General features: G+C 46.4%; 3 protein-coding genes across 5 annotated transcripts in view; all 3 read right to left on the reverse strand.

Annotated features, from left to right (window-relative positions):
* Window positions 1-15179, reverse strand: part of LOC119442614 (potassium/sodium hyperpolarization-activated cyclic nucleotide-gated channel 2) — a 411864-nt gene that overhangs the window by 134849 nt on the left and 261836 nt on the right. The gene's annotated exons all lie outside the window — the stretch shown is intronic.
* LOC125943297 (V-type proton ATPase subunit E-like) lies at window positions 11132-11901 on the reverse strand. The gene has a single exon (XM_049662270.1). The coding sequence runs from the start codon at window positions 11661-11663 to the stop codon at window positions 11364-11366; it is 300 nt and encodes a 99-aa protein (XP_049518227.1). The 5' UTR covers window positions 11664-11901; the 3' UTR covers window positions 11132-11363.
* On the reverse strand, window positions 13530-15144 carry LOC119442620 (V-type proton ATPase subunit E). Its single transcript, XM_037707560.2, has 2 exons — window positions 14972-15144; window positions 13530-13954 (listed from the first exon to the last, which is right to left on the reverse strand). The coding sequence occupies exons 1-2, from the start codon at window positions 15053-15055 to the stop codon at window positions 13616-13618; spliced, it is 423 nt and encodes a 140-aa protein (XP_037563488.2). The 5' UTR covers window positions 15056-15144; the 3' UTR covers window positions 13530-13615.

Below are 15179 nucleotides of genomic sequence, written 5' to 3' on the forward strand. Positions count from 1 at the left end.
GTGCAGATGCATGTGTCTGAGTCCACAAGAACTCTTGACAATGGGGTAATATATGGAATAGGCTTCATGAGTTATGCTTCACTATGAATGCGGCACCCACACTATATATACATTATTTCTCAGAGTGTATTGTGCAACAGTATTTTACTTCTCATGCACACACGACTCTTCGGAAAACTATAGTACATAATACGATGAGAAGAGGTCTGAACGCTGAAATTAACGTTCACGTTCGATATCACTTGTCTTTGCCAGTCAAAGAGAAAGCACGCAGCAAGCAAATGTACTTGTTTTTTTGACTAGATACACGACCTAACTATGCATACAAATCTTTGTCCATGCATATTTCTGAAAAGGTAAACGACGTAGACGTAACGAATATGCTTCGTTTGCAGCAGATTGGCACGTTGAAAGAAAGGATAAATAAATTTTAAAAAGAATCAGTTGCTGCTAAAATTGATTAAGTTCGTTCTTTCAGTGTTTTACTTACTGCATACTCTAGTTATTGACGGGTAGCACATACTGCCTGGAAGAAGGAATGAATGCTTCAAGCCTTTCTGAACTATTGAAGAAGTAGTCTGTTTGTTTGTTAGTGTGTCCAGTATTCTGTTTGTGTGCTAGTGTGTCCATGGTCGCATTCGTGTAGTGTGCTGGCATCCTGGTACGATAGACCATAAACACACATTTCCTTTCAAAGCCCTCATAGCCGCTTTGGCAACGTTCGTGCTAATTGCCATAGTTGCTCGAACAGTCATGTAGAAGTGGTACTGGATGTACGACTCTTCTAGAAGATTAGCCAAATGGCGCGTCGCGACGAAGAGCGATTATTATACCACGCTTTAATTGCGCATAACAACTGAAAAGGTGTTTCGTGTAACACTACAAACAGCAGTGGCATTATCAGTGGCAGCAGGATAATGATCAGCAGCAGCAATCAACAAAAGCAGTGTTTCTGACTGGTTTGCGCCATCTGCAGATTTCACATGGGCTACTACATTACTGTGGTGTAGAATATGGAGTGTGCACAAATGCTGAGCGTCTTACAAGCTGCAACACCAAACTCTACAGATGCTCCAACCTATACTGCTTACACGATGTCGTAATGTGTCGCTGTTTAAGCGCCGATCCGTGGCAGAACGTCTAGAGCAACGACACTAGCTGTGGCCTAAATATCTCCACAAAAGATTTTTAAAAAAGACAGAGAAAGAAGTGAGTCTTTCACGCACGGTTGGCGGTTACCACACGACCAGTGCGAAACTACAATACAGCACGTAATACGCTTGTCAACCAGCGGAGCGCTGGACTGAACGATGCTTTCGAACCTGATGGATGCGCCGTCGCGTGCGGTGTTTTCATCGTCTACTTCGTTCTAATGGTGTTTTCTTCTATGGTCGCCTACCGGGAATGCCACCGCTTCCCCTCGAATTCATTAGGATACTTTGAGGCAGACGATTTAGGGAGAACACGAGGACTCGGGTGGAGCACAGACCTTGTTCGACGGCGGAGCATGTCCCTAAAAGCACGTGCAACCCCCTCGACGAACCCCTCTCCCTACCCGTATACCACACTCTTGCATACCGGTGCACGTAACGACCTTTGGCTGCTCGATCGGCAAGGGATGATCCCTTCGTTCGTCGGTCGCCCTAATGCGATGTAAGCGAATACTTTCTTTGCTCTTGGTGGTCGTATACCCGCGCCGCAGCTGTTTGAAAGCTCGGCTGCATGGGGATCGTAAACTAGGCGTTCAGCTAGGGGGGGGGGTGCTTCAGTCGTAACATGGTGACCCTACCCTCCTTACCGGCTCGTTCCATTCGCTTCTTTTGCCTCCCGATGACTCGAACTTCGGTGCACAGCATCATCAGAAGTTGTGTGCGTTGCAGCGGGAGCTGCTAGCCGAGTCGAGATAATGATCTCAGACAGGTCAAACAGTGTATCACCGAGGTCAATAGTTGTCGAATTTCTTTGCCTCGTCGTAACTGGGGAGAGTTGCATCGCTGGTGCAGAAAGTACACTCTCGAATGGGCCCGCGCGCGCCACGAGAGATATGTAATACAGGCTGCGAGCTCAGTGGCTATAGGGCCTTGGTGCACGCATTAATGATTGAAACTGTGTTTAATGCTGTCTGAGCCAAACCACAGTTTTACTTATTGTAACCATTTATCAAAGCTGGTATCCACCGGTAAGTACCGAGCCAGATGTGGCAGAAACGCTTTAATGGGAAGAAAAAGAAACGAATAAGAGAGCATAAGGCTGGAGTACAAATTCCGGGCGAATCATGCCTAGCATAAGCAATCGGGTCCGTCTGCAAAGTTGAATATAGACAGGCCTGCACAGGATTCGTGGGCTCCGCTAAAGGCGCTCTTTGAGCACAGCGAGATCGAGCTTGCAAAGAAACACTTGCCTCCACTGAAAGCAAGGCAATGTATAGTCAATCGGCTGGTGCACAAAACAGTAATGTCCAACAGGCCTCGCGAGCACGTTGCTCTCCACTCACTCGGGTTATTCGAGGCTCTTCGAAGCTGCACATGGAACTGAGCAGTGGGCTTTAGAAAATCGGTTCGAGATTGCATGCGCAGGTACGTCACTAAACTTTCCGTGTATGCATTAGCTGCGGTTACAGATTCAACGAGCGGTGCATGGAACTGTCGAGAAGAAAGTTGCAGCGCTGAAAAGGTCGCCCACCGTGTTTCGATCTGAATGCACAAGCGCGGACGAGCGTACCTGTCTCCGACTCTCCGCTTTGCCCTGAAGTTCTCGGAGCGCTCATTAAACAGCGAGCACTCAGGCTGCCCTCTCTGTCTCTCTCCATCTTCCTCTGTGCTTTCCGCCCGCAGTTTTTACTTTTTTCTTATTGTTCTTGCTTCCTTGTCAGTTTGATTATTTCGCTTCAAAGTGCAGCCGATTCCTCTGCAAGCCACACATTGTTTGAGTTTGACGGCTGGTACTGCCGCCAGGTGAATCGACGAGGACGTTTGTGAAGCCTCGTGACGTCTGCTTTAACCTCTTGATTTGTTGTACTTGGTTTAGGTGATAAACATTGCAGAAAGAAAGTCCGTTATCAGACTCCCATGATGTTCGTCTGGAGGACATTTTCTGTGCTCTGTGTGAGTGAGCTTGCCGCGGCGACACGAACAGCAGTGTACGTTAGGCTTGTGGTGACAGATGGTATTTATGGTTTCCATTTCTTTTCTTATTACCAGTGCGGTGAAAATTGAAGGCAGACACGAAGCATAATGGGGGTTACTTCGCCATTTGGTCATATAAAGCCGGTATAATGCAAGTATTGCTCTTGCTTTGATTTTATTCCTTCTTTATCAACACCGCCCACCACGACCAGTCGATCTTGGTGATAAAGTGGGTGAAGAATCCCCGTTACGTATGTCACAATGAGAACATTATAAGCCGCGATTTAATGTACGAACACAAATGCACGTCAAACATATCGTTTGCAGTATCTTATGCAGAACAACAAATAAAATTAGACACACACATAAAAACACCGAAGACGCTGCAAAGCAGGTGAGTCTATTGGGGTTTATCACACGTAAAAGAGTTGCGTATAACTGAATGCTTTGTAAAGAGTCGAGGTTTGACAATAGCCTTACCCCGTTAATCATCCATATCGCCGTCGCAATTTCACGGCTCTCTTTATGTCACAGATTTTGTTTTATTTTGCCCCACGTGGCAGCAGCCAACCCATTGGACCAGTACATCGAGGTCATGGCACAAGTAATCCGAGCACTTTGATCCCGCCACATACCCGCACCAATACATTCCTACAATCATTGTTTCTGCGTTTCGCCTGGGACTGGAATGAATACCTTAGCCACACAGCACTCATTCGTGATATCAAGCGCTTAAATATTGCTTGCGAGAAGGAAGCAGACTCAGATAGATCTTAATCTTCAGTGACATGAATTCCGCCTTTTGTAGGCCGACCTACCATGTAACGTCCCTATGGTGGGTTCCTTGAAGCGCTGACAAATCAACAGAATACCCCATTTATCATGAGGTTTTAATATGCATTCACAGTGGATAAACATCAACTATTATGTTTGTTTCATTATAGGACGCTTACGAATATTCCTAGATATAAGCATTCAATGATGGTCTACTGTGTTCGACCACATCGCAGTAACGACTTTCTTCGGGTAAAAGAAAGACCACCCGGGTGGACTGCAAGTCTTTAAGGCCGACGTGTCAAGCGGAGGCTAAATCGTTCGCTTGCTGCGGTGAAAGGAACCACATTTCGGTGCCGTAAACTTTACAGCGCTGTCTCGCTTCAACGCGTTGCAACGCACAAGAGACTGCAGAGTGTTTTCAACGCTCCTTGTGTTTCCAGTCAGCCCCGAAGCGGCGCAGGGCTGCCGGTTCCAAACGACCATCCGTAAACATTTCAGAAAAGATGTGTGAGGCCGCGAACACATGGCAGACTGTGGCGGTTATTTTGAGCCGGCGGCCTTCTCTGAAAACCTTCTGGCGTGAATTGCAAGCAAAGCCGGTTATGCCACGGACGCATGTGCTGGTGCAGCACGAAATATTTAAATCAATCAATCAATCAATCAATCAATCAATCAATCAATCAATCAATCAATCAATCAATCATCAATCAATCAATCAATCAATCAATCGAACTTTATTTTCGGCGATACAAAAAGAAATACAAAAATATTTCTACCGACAGTGTCATGCGGCTCGTTGCCGGTCCACTCCCTTACGCGAATGCTATTCTGTCAGGACATCATTTTGATGTATTCCTCTTATTCACATGTATTATGTACATTAAGGAATAGTCGATGCCACTTGTGAACATATTTCTTTAGCATCTCAGCCCCCCCCCCCCCCCCCCAAAAAAAAAAAAAATGTCTTTAAAGTAATACGTTGGTAAGAACCACAGAAGTAAGTTATACCATAACGACTGCCCAAACTGAACGAATTCCACCCATCACGCACTTTCGTTAAAACGCATTCGTTTTAACGAATTTTCCTGCGAATTTGTTAAAACGAATTCTGAGGGAAATGGGTAAGGTGTTCAAAAAAAAAAAAAAAAAAAACACTGAGTGTTGCCTGCAACAAACTACATCTTTGTGGCGCCCAGGACGGTCACGTCGCCTAGTTAGAGGCAATAGTTCTAGAGCATTTGTGCCTATACAAAAGAATTTCCAGACGGCTTCGTGAAGACGTCATTAAGGCTTGTTTGACATGTCCGAGTGAATGTCGTTTCAAACAATTTTTTTTTCTCCACCGCTCTTTAAGCCACTACACATAACGACTGCGCACCATGTTGAATATACGCTGCCATATATTTGTGGAAACGTTAATGGGAACGTATTCACATCGTCGTTCCCCCTGTTGAGAAAGTACATTGGCTCCGAAATAACGACCGACTGTCTTGAATTCATAGTCCGGGCCCTAATTATTTCTGTTGACAGTAGCGCAAAGTGAATCTTTTCAATCGTTTATTTGAAGGCGTAATGGGGGAACTATATTTTGCCTTCATTTCTTTTTATACGTAAGCATGCTTCATGAACTGAGGTTTTCGTTATAGAGCAATATCTCACTTGTCAATTTGCTCCCCTATGATTGGTTTTCTTGTAAAGCCCATATTCACGCGTAAATCAAAAAGCTATAAACAAACTAGTTTACTGTGCCGATACGCAACTCAGTTTTGCGTTATACGTATCGCCTTAAGAAGCACGCATCAACGGTGGCGCGATGGACGTTGTAGGGGCGCTGTGTGTCCTTGTATACTTTGCGGCAAACTTGTGACGACATTCATATGACCATGTAGTCGCTCTGCGACTGCCTTTATTTATTATTATTTTATTTATTAGTTGCCTGCGTCGCCCCGTACGGCATTACAGCAGGGAGGTTACAGACTTAACTAGGTACATGAACAAATTATTTCAATGCGTGGAAAAAAGCATAATTGGATGTGATTAATGTAGGAAAACGTTGCGGCAGAACTGCACCTTTGCGCCAACCTGGGTACAGATCATTTTCAGGTACGCGGACTGTGTTTACGAATACCGCCAGAACAACGCCATCTCGAGGTTTGAAAGAGATCATTACGGTTGTCACTGCAACAAAGCAGGTCGCTCATCTCAACGTAGTAAACGAGGTTGCTGGCGATCGGAAAGCACGGAATTCAGCACGTCGTGTCATTTCGTTTCAATTCCTCCGAAATACACGTCGGTTAAAAACCCATAGGACCGGGCGCAAAAACTTTCGGCAGCCTGTGGCACTGAGTTCAGCTCCCGTATCGGTCGATGCAACCGACGCAAGTGGTACGAGTGCTACTGTACAAGAGCTGAATAAAGTATACGCAGTGAACTATATTCAGTACCGAGATACCTTGCTAAGCTTTCTTAAGAGTTACGTTGACGTCCGTGTCTATACGGGCCCTACGAATGAAGAAGCTCTCACATTTGCTATTCAATTTTAAGCCGAATGAGAAAAATTGTGCTCCTTCTTTTTTTCAGCTCAAAAAAAAAAAAAAAAACCCAATTTGCTAAGCAATGCGGCACGAGATCGCAGGCGGATCAAGAAAGCCTATTTTGCTACGGTAAAGGTGTCTCAGCTATACGAGAACTCGGGAAGGAGTTTAAGTAGCACCAACGAACAAGAAAGAAAGTAATGCTGTCACTTCAATTTCTTTTTTTTTTTTTTTTTTGCTCGTGAGCGAAACCGTCTTACTGTAAGTACCAGCGTACGAGCCGTTTTCTCTCTCTCGTCTGGTTTCGAAACCCGATTTTGTTACGCTACCCACTTTACTGCAGCTCTAAGTGTTTATCGTGGCCTGTGGCAGCCGCAGGACTACTGAGAAACTGCCAGGTGTATTGCAGTCGAAGGTAGCGAGAGATGATGTTTCACGTCCCCCCCCCCCCGTTTTTTATATTGTTATTATTACTTTCACAACGCGTCGTGGCTTACACTTTCTTGAAAGAAGAAGGCCAATTAATCAGGACAGAAGGATTGTACCGCTGGATTTTCTATTTTCTCGACGTATTTCGCTATCTTTTTTTCCCGTCAGCATCACACACACGCGCGTCCAAACGCTTCCACCGTTGTCGTGCGTGCTCCAGCAGATTGCTACCGTTCATCTCTCCTCGTTAGTTTTTTTTTCTTTTACCCGTACATCAAGACGAATCGCACGCTGAACCGAGTGGCATGTATAGAGCGATATTGGATCGCGCAGGTTTTCCGGTATTTCGTTTTCCCAGAACTTTCCAATTGTTTCGAGACATAGATTTCTGCCCGATGCCGGTGCGCAGTCATCAATACTTCTTTTTTAACTTTTTTTCTTTTTGCGTTTACTGCTGGGTAGTATAGTCATCGCCAATTATCAGGCACAATGAAAAATTGGCGAATAGGTCGGGGTTATTAAACTACTTACTGCTGTTCTGGTGTACACAATCTCGTTTCTCCATTTCATCGAGTTGTGGCACCATAGCAGACGCCGTGGATTCGCTGCAGAAGCACGTTAGAAAAATGTATGTTGCGCAATATAGGCTGTTCTGTGGTCTTACAATATACGGGCAATGACAGTCGTGATTCATTACGCGATCTACCTTGATGACGTAGTTGTTGCTTGCTAGTTGTGCTCTTCCTTGCACATAGTTCTTAATCGACGATGACAAATGCTTGCACAATGTACCTGTGATGTATGTGACAACAAAAATATAGATAATATAAAGAAACAATAAAAGAATATGCTCCGTTAGCCGAGCCGCACCACTCTAAGGTCAATTTAAATGTCACGCATATACTTCTGTTGTTGCTTCGCCCATATGTTTTATTACTACAGCATGACTTACGCTTTAGAAATAAAAAAAAAATAGAAGTGAACCGAGCGAGCTGGTAGAAATTCCCGTCACAACTTTAAACGCAGAAGCAGACAAAGACGTAAGAAAGATCGCGATTTTCGACATGAATTGGGCACTTGCGCCATGACTATATATAGACTACACCACTAACAAGAGCGATGTGGCGGCGTCCGTACCAGCGAGCCAAATATATGTGTCTGTTGTAATGACATACATGCTGGAGCCGTCGCTTCGGCATGTCGTAATCACGCCGTGCTAGATCGATGCTTCTTGAAATATCAGCTATTCTTGATCCACTACCTGAAAAGGCCGAAAGAGTGAACCTATTCAGCGTGTTTCCTGTGGAGTACAACAATGCTTTTCGCTCGAAAGAAAAAAAAAACTAAAGAAAACTAAAATGACAGGAGCAGCTCGTGTCTCCACGCATAAAACGCGCGTCTTGCAGTAGCATCACTCGGGCCAGCCACCATGACTTGCATCTGTATGGTTCTCCCTGCGGACTAAATGACGTTTCAAAAACTAAAGAAAACTAAAATGACAGGAGCAGCTGGTGTCTCCACGCATAAAGCGCGCGTCTTGCAGTAGCATCACTCGGGCCAGCCACCATGACTTGCATCTGTATGTTCTCCCTGCGGACTAAATGACGTGTGATTATCCTTTATATTCGAAGACAAACACATATTCGACAACTTCGAACAATGAGTTCTCGAATCAATACGAATCGAATGGCAAAGACTATACGATTCGTAATCGATTCGAGAACTCACCGTTCTTAATGGAGTTATGGAGGCACAGTTATGGGGGCCGCAGCTGTTCCTGTCATTTTACTTTTCTTTAGTTTTTGTGAAACACATTTCATGTACGTGTTTTCGTTTTTTAGGATTTGATCAATCGAACCAGCCATCGCTTGCACCTGTCTTTCTCCCTGCGGGCTAACTGACGTGTGATTAACCCTTACATTCGAAGAGAAACGAATATTCGACAACTTAGAACAGCGAGTTCTCGAATCGAATACGAATCGAATGGCAAAGACTATACGATTCGTATTCGATTCGAGAACTCACTGTTCTTAATGGAGCAATTCGTATCCGAAATTTAGAATATTCGCACACCATTTTTTTATAAATTTTCTCGAAGTTGGTAATGTTCTGTTTTATTTTCAGTGCGCTCAGAACTCCCCCTTCCCCCTCCTCTTGTCAGATGTTTAAGCGTTATTTCATAGCCCCGTGGCTCCCATCGCTATTATGAGAACCTTTGACAATAGAACGTTAGCGCATACAGTCGGGACGCCGACATTACTATCGGAAAGTCTACGGTATCTGCGCGACGGCGTCGGCCTTTGTCGTGCCGAAAAGGTCAGCCGGTGTCTCGGGAGGGAAGACGAATAGTCGTCGACGCCACCGCTATGCGCACTCAGTCGAAGAGATCAACCCAAAGTGTAGAGGCGAACCGCTCAGCGCCACGAATCAATATATCTATGACTGTCCAAACGAAGGCAAACGCGAGGGGGCGTGGATCGCGGCATTAGATATTTTGAGAACGCCGCCACTTTCTTGTGACGTTCGGACCGGCCAATCGGCAGATATCGCGCCGGGGCAGATTCGGCTGGCCGCTGCACACTAAGAGCCTGCGCGGTTATGCGAGGGAAGTAAATCAAATACGCGCGGTCCCCGTTCCGTTTCCGCTTTGCCTCGCGTATTCGGTATACGGTAATCGTTTCGTTCTATTCGCGGACTAACCGCTCGATGGTGGTCGATTTTCCTAGCAGCGTATACGTGCGTTTCAAAAGATGGCAGTCGCGAAATACTGACGCGCTTTTTCTTTGAGGCTAAAGACACGTTTCTTTAGTTAAGCCCAGCTTTACGCCTAAGGTGCCATACGCTTTCGCTTAGCAGCGTTGTGAAGGAAATATATATATTGTCCGTGTAAGGGTTTCTCCGATCGCTCAGTGCAAGCCACAACGTTACCTGCAATCTGGACACGCCATATGGTCTTGGACACTCCCTCCCTTCCGCCCCCTATGATGGCGTGCATCAAAATAGCTTGTCGGGAAGCGCGAACATTGCTTCCCTGGGAGAAATGTTTTACAGTGCGGAGCTCTTTGATGCGAACACGACTGAATGATTTTAACTGGAGAAATCACCAACAGAGGCTCGCTTTCACAAAGTCGTTCGTATACGCGTAGAACCAGTTTGTAGAAACAGGTGTCATTATCGCGAGGGAGATATTATTAGCCAAGACAGCCGCAAGCAGCTCTTATGAACATAAAGGTTTGCGGCTTTGGACCCAAGTGCTAAATCAGAAAGCCTTTTGGTAGGAAGAAGCGTTTGACATTGGTCGCCCCTTTGGGCTAATATTATGTAAGCTATTAGGAACACTGGCATCTGGCCTGTGTTGACAAATCACTTCATACGCTATAGCAAAGCATAGCTAAGAAGGTCAGCAGCCAGTTGTGATAATGCAGAAGGCGACCGCCTATTGTTGAACTGTTCTTATGCGGACAAGAAGTTTCGCCAATTCGGCCTCAGAATGCATATCCTTGTGCAGAAATCTACTATAAATGGGAAGTGCTTTAAGCTACGGGGCGGCAGTTTCAAGATTGTTGATAAACTAACAGCGGCGAAGGAATGATAACAGGGAATTCCTTTGATTCTGGGGTTGAATTCACGAAGGTTTTTGTTGGCAAATGTTATTTGCCATTAGCTAGCAGCCTTGGAAGCATCATAACTGGCTCTAAGTTGCTGTTACGAACAAGTTCAGCGCAAGAGATTTTTTTCTTTGTGTTTAATTCGGGCCACGGGTCGTATTCAGAAAGATTTTCGTTCCTAAGAGTTATTCATAACCTGCTGGCCCCATTCACTTGTCCTTACGAATGGCCCCAGAGTGCGAACTTTTCGGTGAACATGGGAAGAGGTTACGACTAGGCCGCGTACAGCTAGGGAAATAAGGAAGAAACCGAGAGAAAAAAAAAGGCATCTGATTTTTATTGAAACTGAGACGGTTGCATCGGCGGCCTTGGTTGTGAAGGGAAAACAGTCGCAGCGATTACTGACCAACGTTTGGCGCCCGTAGACTTTTCCAACGAGTGCTGCCTGGACGCAGTCATAATTGTCCCAGACAGTCTTGGACACAAGCTGGAACTGGACACACATAAAAAGCAGAAGTTTTCTGCACCGCTTGGCACGGACACCTGATCGATAGGCAAAAATGATTTACAAGGAGGATCATTTCGAGATTGTGAACTAGGCTCCAGTGCGGCAGTCGCAATTTCAGGTTTTATTTTGTTAAACAACCTTCTCGTTTTCTTAAGCGCTCGGAATCCGTGTTTCCTACGTAACTCTGCCGTGATCATCCCCGACCAGACGAGCTTTCATCGAACCTACTACTTTACGCAGGTGCTCACGAGAGTCATTTAAACGCAGGCGTATGACGCCCACTGTCGGGACGTATCTGTAGAGTCACCGCCTTAGTTCGAACAAATAGCGCAGTTTTATTTCGCGAAGCGATCTCCGTTCCTCGACGACTGGGCGGTGGTCGCTAGTCGTGGTACTTGCGGCGGGGGTTCGTGCCGAAGAGGCCCGACCTGATGTCGGGCAGCATGCGCTGCGAGATGAGCTCCAGGCGGCTCTCGAGCGTGTTCGAGATGAGCACGCGGCCTCCGGAGGCGGCCAGCACCACGCCGCCGAAGCTGACATCCGGCAGGAAGTTCTTCGGGTCCAAGGACACCTTGACCTTCAGCTTGGTCATGTCCCGGAACTTCTTGGCCGCGCTGTCCACCACTGGCTTCGCGAGGGCGACGTCTTTCTTGCGACAGATGACCACCACGTCCTCTTTCATGATTCTCAGCAGGCCCTATGGTGGTTGAAGAGCCCCCCCGTGTGTCTCACATATAAAACTATACTATAACGACAGCATATACTAATGCAGTGGCAACACGGCACGAATTAACGGACGATCGCGTGGAACGTATACACGTCTTTCCAGCCTTATGTCTATCAGCGTAGGCGCGTCTACATTAAACTTGAGGAACGTATAACCTTAAGAACATCCAATCCGTTGGATAACGCTTGGATCAAATGGCTGCTCCGACGACTGTTGAAACGCGCTGGAAACTTTTTGGGGAACTTGCGTTGTTTTGGCATGACTAGACTTGTGTAAGATGGAATTTTTTTTCTTGTGTTGTTCTTAAAGCATGTTTTGCGCATCACGCTGCGCGGTGGCTACGCTGCTATTATCAGGAACTTAAAATTCGTATGCCATCGAATACTTGGTCCAATCTGTTACTTTATATACATGGAACCACATTCCGGTTGACGAGGCTATCTATAGCGTAAACGATACGGTCGGAAATGCTTTCGAAACATTTTACATGTGATTCCCGCTTTATGCATACGATGAAATGGAGTTCTCCGCCTGTTAATTTATTTCTAAGAAGGCTCAAGCACCCATTGCTTAGCTTGCTAATTAAAGCGCAGCTTCAATCCGTGCTAATGCTTACGTAACAGTATACGCCAAAGAAGAGTCGACTTGATCTGTGCTGCCCCATATATATACATTCACCAGGAAGACAGGGACGGAAGATAAGGAAGTCAACGTTAAACTATATAAAATTCAATTCAAATAATTAACTATAGGTTGAAGTGGAGCACACGATTGTGAGTATACTATAACTCGCGATAGTTGCCAGTCCAAAGCGCTCGTATGTAGCCAGTGTACAGGCATAAACTCGTGTGGAGACGCTGGAGTTACCGGCACTTTACTGATCTAACAGTAGCGAGGTGGTACATAAATTTTTCGCGTGCCTTCTCGTGTCAAATTAACGCGTCCAATTTTCGCTCACACGCACTTTACCAGCGCTTTACTGGTGCTGGTAAAATGTGCTGGCATCCACTCGCGTCGCAACAGTTTCGGCTTTAGTACTTTTGTGACGAACAGTAACATCACCAGCAGTCTGCAGCCACTACCAGTGGAGCTGTACACGAGAGGGTGGTTAATCGTGCCGGTGCATAGCGCCAATGCGTGCGTATATTTCGAACTGGGAACGGTTTTTCGTGGACAGAAATGATTGCTTATACGGAGGCGTCGCGGTAGCTTATCGCCTGTGGCATTAGGGCCTTGAGCGCGAGCTCGAGGGTTGAATACCCAACCGTGGCGGCTACGTACTTGAAGGTGCAATGTAAAGACGCTGGAGCACTCAACTCAAGCCAGAAACAAGTGGTTAAAATTTATACAGCGACCTTCGTAGCTGAGGAGCAGATTTTAGTCGGTAATTCACCAATTAATTATGTTTGGAACTTATACGTCTAGAGTAAGAGCAGGATGACGAAGCAAGTCTGTTAGCTTCAAGGAAACTAAGCCCGAATTCACAAAGTGCAATCGATTAGAATAACGTAAACGCTGCACTTCAGGACGAGCATGCATCTGGACTGTTCCGTAATGCTTTCTCGCCTACTCACGCAGCCAAGAGTAGCTCAAGAAACGCGCCTCCACCCAGTGTCTTTGAGTATACATTCAGAGTATACTTTGTTGCGAAGCTCGGTTGTCACCGACGAACGTTGCGACCAGTCACAACCAGTCACCGAAGGATGCTGTGACCAGTCCAATCGAGTGACCACGGTCTCTTCCACCATCTAAGTAAAGGTGAGCTGTTGAGTGAAAGAGCATTTAGGCCCTAAAGGATACCGCGGGGTAAAGCTCCTGAGCTCCTGTGTGAACTTCTTTGGCGAGCACGGACATAATAGCTGATCATATTCTCTTTATGCCGCACAGCATGACGTATAAATCAGTGGTTAAGCTAAATCGCTCGAACGTTGTCGTCCCCGACCGCAGGTGACCTGTACCTGCAGTACCAGCTTCTCGAGAATCGACTGGTAGCGCGTCTGCTTGCTCGTGATCTGCCCGAGGTAGGACTTGGCCTCCGCGAGCACCTTGATCACGTGCTCGTCCATGGCGTCCAGGAGCCGCAGCCGCGCCGCGTTCTTCACGTGCGAGCTCTGGATCTTGCGCTGGCGCTCGACCTGCTTCTCCTTTTTGGAGTACGAGTCCATGATGAGGATGCGCTGATCCTGGATCAGGCGGCCCTTCTCCGTGTTGAACTCCTCCTCGGCCTTGGCGTCGATCTCTTGGACCTTGGACGGAGATATGGTTTTGTTCAGCAGCGCGGCGATAATAAATGCAAAGTTCAGATTTATGATCAAGTTAGACGTGAGCGTATGCGTGTGTTTCTGCCGATTGTAATTTAGCTGAACGAGGCCTATGTTCCGGAACGTGCCGAACTGTCCGAGTTCGTGCACGCGCTCGCAGATTTCGGAGGTCGCACGCACGTGCTTCTTGTTTATCAAATCTGCTGCCACGTGCCCCATGAAACTGGAGTCTTCATTTCCTCGTTAGTTTTATTCCTCGTATTTTGAATGGAAACGCATAGATTCTGACGACCATTTATCTACCTATTTGAAAAAGGAAGCCCAAGAACAGCAGGGAAACTTTCGCAATGGGCAAATGTTAACTATTTTGCGCCGTCTCGGAGCTAAGAGGTTAATCGTTCAAAATCCCAAGAAATTTTGGGTGTCGTACCAGAGCACCATGATAATCGACTAAGCGTAGCGGTTTAAGAGACAGTTATTATTGGCATTTAAGGGTAAATAAGTGATGATGATTATGTAATCGCGTCTTTGGAAGTTGCGGTACAACATTGAAGGTTAACTCTTCGTTACTGGATTTAGTTTTGACGCTATTTGGTGCCGATGCAGTCAAAGCGGATTCGGCGACCGGATCCACAGTGATACAGCACCGCACATTCAGTTACTCGAACGTAAGGCCTGTACTTGCTCACAATATCCTGTTCGCCTTTAAATTCGTGTCAAACGCACCAACCGCATATCGATTGCACACCCTATGCGCAAAAAAAAAAAAAAAAAATGAGGGCCGGTATCGCTGCGCTATACCGGCCCTCATTCAGAGTGGCATCGCTACGGTATAGCGTAGCGATGCCACTCTTATCATCCACCGTTCACGTGACCCCGCTGATAGCGCGGGTGGAGCGCTGCTCTGACGTCACACTGACGATGTCCGAAAAGGAAGAGCATTGGAATGGAATCGTTCCTTAATGCGGACAGAAGCGAGCTCACGGTGACGTTCACTCATACCTTCTCGTTGGCCTCTTGCTCGATGAAGGCCAACATGTGCTTGATAGGCTTGGTGACGTCTATTTCGCCCGGTCTGCCAGCCATGGTGAAGATGAGTGCGAGGTTTTTGACAATTTAGGCACGGCCTTAGGTCCGAAATTCGCCCAGTTCAAGGCGGTGTGACTCCTCGGGCGCTACAGCGTCTTCGGTTTCTTCTTCTTTGTGGCCG

The sequence above is a fragment of the Dermacentor silvarum genome, chromosome 2 (assembly GCF_013339745.2).
Source record: "Dermacentor silvarum isolate Dsil-2018 chromosome 2, BIME_Dsil_1.4, whole genome shotgun sequence".
In the NCBI taxonomy this organism is placed as follows: domain Eukaryota; kingdom Metazoa; phylum Arthropoda; class Arachnida; order Ixodida; family Ixodidae; genus Dermacentor; species Dermacentor silvarum.

Bases quoted from the DNA above. Each gene is read 5' to 3' on its own strand.
- LOC125943297 (XM_049662270.1), bottom strand. From the start codon at position 11,663: ATGAAAGAGGACGTGGTGGTCATCTGTCGCAAGAAAGACGTCGCCCTC.
- LOC119442620 (XM_037707560.2), bottom strand. From the start codon at position 15,055: ATGGCTGGCAGACCGGGCGAAATAGACGTCACCAAGCCTATCAAGCAC. The intron at 13,955-14,971 runs GTATGAGTGAAC...TCTCCGTCCAAG, and splicing joins AGCAAGAGGCCAACGAGAAG to GTCCAAGAGATCGACGCCAA.